A 6,000-nucleotide genomic window follows, 5' to 3' on the forward strand; every position below is an offset into this window, starting at 1 on the left:
CACGCTTGGTTATCTCATGTGATTCCCCACAGAAAGTCCTAAAAGCAGTGGGCGAGGGTATTATTTCCCAGAGATATTCTAAGGTAACTCAGTTATTACGTTAGTGGCATGGATATGAAATGAGGCTTGTTTGTTTCTAAAATCTGTGGTTCCTTCCACTCTGTGACACAGTCTCCCCAACTCATTGTTTCTATCCTGGGTTTCATGTTTATTGGGTACAACCCACCTCAATGACGGCACTTCTGAGCCACCAGAGGCGGCAAGGAAAACAAGGCATAGACTTGCTTGCCAGCAGAAATCAGGCTATTCTGAGATCCTAGAGCCATCCATAAAAGCTCATTTTTGTAATTTCTTGGGTTCTGCTTCAGCAACCTGGGTTCTTTCCTAGCTTCTGGCTGCCTGAGAGATTGGCCCAACCATCACCCCTCACAACCCATGCAAATAACAGTGCCCAACTCTAGATATTTGCCAACTACTCCACAGAAAATTCTCCCACCCCAAAGAGAGTCCAGTCCATTTGACATAACTGTATACAAAAGTTTTACTTCTGCCTCCAACAGCTGAGTCTAAGGTTCATGGGGACATTTTTGTCATGTGTCACCCTCTTTTTGTTGCTGTTCTCTAAGACTATGTCATTAACAGATCAGAGAAAGATGCCTCATTCATACACGAGAATTTGCTGAGTACACACTATGGAAGCAGAAATGTCCTAGGTGCTGGGAACATAGAAATCACTAGGATTAAGCATTTCTTTCAAATACCCTAGAGTTCTGCTCACTTGTTACAAGGAGTGCTGCCTGAGTACAGAGTCCAGAGATTCTAAGCAAAAGCACCTGATTTCCTCGCTGGGAACTTCCTTAATGGGAGCGCCAGGACAGCAGCCTAGCTTTGGCAGTTTGGCTCTGTTTTGCTCTCTTTATTCAAACTATTGTCTATTGCATACTGTCTTCCAGAAGTGTCTCTTCTGGAAACTGTACTGTGTTTCCCCCCTCGATCTATCTCTTTTTAAAAGCCAGACCCAATCTCAAAAGGGCAAGCTGATAAAAATGGAATGTCGGGGCAGCTCATTACCCTCTCATCAATGGAGGCAGCTGCCTTGTCTGAGCAGCAGGTTGGAGACCCACCCAAGGATTAAATAAATGAATTAACAGTTAGAGGGAGAATTTTTTCAGGCAATATCCTTTGGCAGGATTGTAATTCACATTCAGTCAAGCTCCCATTTCCCCTTGGTGAAAATTCCATTTAATATGAGAGGACAGCGTGGCTTATTTACCCACTGTCATATTTGGCAGTTCTCAAAGTTGCACTGCACCTGTTACGAAAACTCCGGAGTCGTGTCAGAGCCTCAGAAACAGTGAGAGTGGAGAGAAAGTGAAGGAGGTTGAAATTGAAACTTAGGTTAATTTTCACAATTACCTTTGTTCACAGTTCCCTTCCCATTTTTCACTAATTTTTAGCAACTTCTGAATTCTTACACTGTTATCAGAAGGAAGAATTTTTTTTCTTTGTGGCTTAAGAGTTCCAAACAGACAAACAGAAAATCAACCATCTGTTTCCCTAATTTCCAATATAAAGCCAATCAGCTAGGTGTTACTTACTCCTCTTGTCAGAATAAAAGCTGAAGCTTCCATGAAATGTTCTGCTAGTTTAAAATGAGGCATATTCACTTACATATAGAAGTACAGTTTGAGAGTTTTTAATTTTGATATTTGGTAGCAGAGTAGCTCTAATGGCCAGTAAGAAAATAAACATGCATCAGAAAACAAAAATGAAGCAACTATACACACCCAAAGACAAACTTTTTAAAATGCCCAAGTATACCAGATTGAACCAACAGGGATGTAGTGGCAGTTTCCCAGAGACCTGGAGCTCCTTTTCATTGCAGTACTTACCCACACGAGTAGAATTCCCATGTCCTGCAGGAGTACCTTCAGGACAGCTCCAGTGCTGTGGTGCTGAGAGACTAACACAACTAAATTTTAAAACTACTGGCAACAGAATGATAAGAGGGAGCAGCATAATCCTGATGGGTTTGAACTTTCAAAAGAAAACAGCTTGACTTTGCTGGAACATGGACCGGGCAAGGTGAGTATGTCTGACTCCAGATGCAGCTGCCTGAGTGGGGCCTCAGCCCTGGTGCATCTTTTACTCTCCCGTTGTGTTGTTGCCCTCCAAGCTCTTTCTTCAACTGAGAGACCTTCCAAATGCAGCCTGCCACGGGAAGCCACAGGAAAGATTTCTTTATCTATGTTTCTTTGGAAGCCAGTAAGAAATACCTGACACCCTTATGACAAATTTTACAGAGTTTAACAGCCCTGCTCTGGCTGACTTCACTCTGACAGACAGAGCAAGGCAAAGGCTTAGAGAGGAAAAAGAAAGAAAGAACTGATGGAAAGTTCCAGCCACAACCCTTGGATGGGGCTGAAAGAAGAAATATGGAGATACGATTCCTCTCCCAACACGGTTTCTCTTTTTGAAAAGTGGGATGACTCAGCTTTGCTTTTTAAAGCTCTTCAGGCTCCACCTCCTTTCCTTTAATGACACTTGAGTGAGCCTCTGTTTGCAAATGAGAATGTGGGCAATTCCTCCACAGAGGAAAGCAGGGATGGCTGCCAAAGAGGAGATAACTTGCTACTCACCATAAATATCCTGGGCAGAACTGGGAGAGAGGAGTTAGGGGACTGTTGAGACGCTCATGGTGAATGGCGGGAACTGCTAAATATTGGTTATGTTTTAATGTCTTGAAAGATGGAGACAAAATTAAACCATGCAGTATAAATCAATGATGAGCAGCACTGCTGATAGTTTGGACTGATAATAATTGATCCTTCACCTGAGCAATAGTAAAGATAGTTCACCTTTGGCCCATTATTTGAACGAAATGTCAATAGTAGTGCACATTCCAGGAGTTTAATCTTTTTTTTCTCTTTCTCCTGTATACTTTATAGCGGAATTTGAAAGATTATTCTTTCCAAATCAAAGGGAAATCCCTGAAGCCAAATGAAGAGATACAGTATGCACAGACACCTTTTCTTTCAGCATGAGCATGATAAAACATCACGAGAGGCCAGGAGTGCAGGGAAAGGAGTGGATTGTTATTACAGGGCCGTTGGAAAAAATAAGCTAACAGTGCAAAAGCTGGGAAGCACTGGAAATCCAGCACAGAGGAATGCTGTTCCTTCTCAGATAAATTAGGATTTTTTTTCACATCTCTGTGATAGAAAATAAGAACTAGATGTATCTGTTAGCTGTCTCCTCAACCACTTTCTACTTGGAGCAACAGCGGTTATTTCTTCAGGAGTACAACTAGGGCCCACAAATACCCAGAAGGCAAACAATTTATAGCAGATTTGATGCACAATGGAAATTTCTGCCAGTTCACTCCATCCTGGAAAATGGACTTTCATTTAAGTTATGCTGATGTAGTGTTCCAAGTGCTAGTCAAAATGTACGTAAATCAATAGTCACAAAAACAACTGTCACACTAGTGAACACCCCATTACAGAGGAGAACAAAATAACTCTATGCCTTTTACTCATACTGATTATTCTCCAAAGACTAGGTCACTTTTCTGAAAGTCAGGATTTCTCCTATTTCAGCCAGCCTCTGCCAGGCAGCTCTGAACCCTCACAGGAGAAACAGACCCTGGGGAGCCGGGAAAGAGAAGTCCTTTGGGTAGATGTGTGGAATATTCCATTGCTTTCTGACAGCAATGGAAGGGGCTTAGAGGACAGTCAAGCATCAAGCTGTGTCAGTGGACTGGATTGGAGAGAATATGAAGACTAACATGAAATGATCCACAACTCTGTTCTGCTTGGATTTAGAATCTCTCATATTATTTTTGGTTGGAAAAAGGTTTGCTTTCTTAATTACATGTCACCTGGGCTAATGTTGTCATTAATGTTGAGTACAAGCCCCTAGGAGATGATAGAGTCAACAGAGGTATAGCAGATGCTATGGCTGATGACTGATGATGAAAATCAATCCCAGCTAATTCATCATCTACAGTTGCCTGGAGAGCAAAATCATAAGACAGAGCTGCCCAACTAGGAAGGATTTCCGGAGATATTTAATAAGTTTATATTCTGGTCAGATGCGGTGGCTCAGGCCTATAATCCCAGCACGTTGGGAGGCCAAGGCAGACGGATCACAATGTTGGGAGATCGAGACCAATCTGGCTAACACAGTGAAACCCTGTCTCTACTAAAAATACAAAAAATTAGCCGGGCATGGTGGCACGCGCCTGTAGTCCCAGCTACTCGTGAGGCTGACGCAGGAGAATCGCTTGAACCTGGGAGGCAGAGGTTGCAGTGAGCCGATATTGCACCACTGCACTCCAGCCTGGGTGACACGGCGAGACTCCATCTCAAATAAATAAATATATAATAAGTTTATATTCCTACTTCTAGATAAAACTGAACCTTTCTTGCACTCTAGAAAGGTTGAAATAAACTATTTTAAAGTTGACACGAAATGCATTATAACTTATGGGTTTGAGCTGCCAAATATGTTTTTATTTCTGGAATTGAGTTAAAGTTAACTAATTCATTCACTAATTAAACAGCTATATGTGATAGGGTACCGTCTGGAGTACAAAAAACAGAAGCCATGGTCCTTAACATCAAGAGCTTGCTGAGGTTGATTAACAGCAACAACAGAGAGTATATGAGTATGAGCTAATGAATGACAAGTCGCCAAGTATGTGACTGGTCATATACTAGGTGTCAGGAAAGAAGGAGGGGAGCTTTAATATACTTTGGACTACAGCATGCAGTGTGAAGCTCTGTGGAGTAATTAGGATGCCTCAGAAGGACATGAAGAAGGAGAAGGGTCATGCTGACAGGATGTGGAACAGGAATGGACAAATTTTTTTTTTCTTATTTAATAGTTCCTTAGATCCTGAAGGGACACAGCTGGGTGGGGGAACCCTGCTGGCAGGTCAGTAAGAAAGTTAGACATTAATAGCAAGGAGATAGCTCTGAATGGTTATAAGTGTGAGTGTACAGCAGTAGCTGGAAGGGACTATTGGGACACGTATTTATGTGTGCTAGTCATAAAATTCTAACTTTTCAGATGAAATTTCCTCATTGAAGCACAGGGCACCTAATTTTCCTCGGTTATGTATTTACTGTGCTCAGCACCTCTTACTGATCATTGCCACCACCACACCGTCAACAAATTGCTTCCTTAATTACAGCATGACTCTTCATCATTCTCCCAGGTATTTTAGCTTCTAAAAATGTAAAGGTTTAGGGAAAGAAATCTGGATTTTCTATCATTCCCAAAACAATCTTTCCCCAGCCTTCAATTCTGCTCAACCTATAAGAAGTACAGTACCATTAAATGAAGAGCAGTTCAAATGGTCTACAAGGCTTGACAAGAGAACTAGAGATACTGTAAACTGCATATAATGAAACACTACTTCCTGGAAGTAATGAAAATGCAAACCACTGGTTGCAGCTCTTATTATATGTATAAAACTGTGAATCAGGCTGGGCATGGTGGCTAATACCTGTAATCCCAGCACTTTGGAAGGCCAAGGTAGTTGGATCGATCACCTGAGGCCAGGGATTCGAGACCAGCCTGACTAATATGGTAAAACCTCATCTTTACTAAAAATACAAAAATTAGTTGGGTGTGGTGGCAGGTGCCTGTAATCCCAGGTACTCGGGAGGGTGAGGCAGGAGAATTGCTTGAATCTGGGAGAAACTAAATGTAGAAATAACAGAAATGAAATCTGTGGTAGGAAAAGACTAAGAACTGGAATAAGTATTGAATGTAAAAAATAAAATCGGCCAGGCATAGTGGCTTACAACTGTAATCCCAGCACTTTGGGGGGCCGAGACGGGAGGATCACAAGGTCAGAAGTTCGAGACCAGCCTGGCCAATATGGTGAAACTCTGTCTCTACTAAAAAAACAAATAAACAAACAAAACAAAACAAAACAATCTGTGAATTAGTATCCTCTTTGCTTGCCATTAAAAACTGGAAAGATGTATA

At 41.8% G+C, this 6,000-nt stretch overlaps 1 protein-coding gene across 1 annotated transcript in view; it reads right to left on the reverse strand.

The window, feature by feature from the left end:
* The window catches only part of LOC105486254 (epidermal growth factor), a 100,473-nt gene extending 97,995 nt beyond the window's left edge, over positions 1–2,478 (reverse strand). Inside the window, exon 1 of the mRNA XM_071093195.1 lies at positions 1,893–2,478. Within this exon, the coding sequence (XP_070949296.1) occupies positions 1,893–2,019 (127 nt within the window). The 5' untranslated portion in view covers positions 2,020–2,478. The remainder of the gene's footprint in view (positions 1–1,892) is intronic.
* Between the last annotated feature and the right edge of the window lie 3,522 nt (positions 2,479–6,000).

The sequence above is a fragment of the Macaca nemestrina genome, chromosome 3 (genome assembly GCF_043159975.1).
Source record: "Macaca nemestrina isolate mMacNem1 chromosome 3, mMacNem.hap1, whole genome shotgun sequence".
Lineage (NCBI taxonomy): Eukaryota > Metazoa > Chordata > Mammalia > Primates > Cercopithecidae > Macaca > Macaca nemestrina.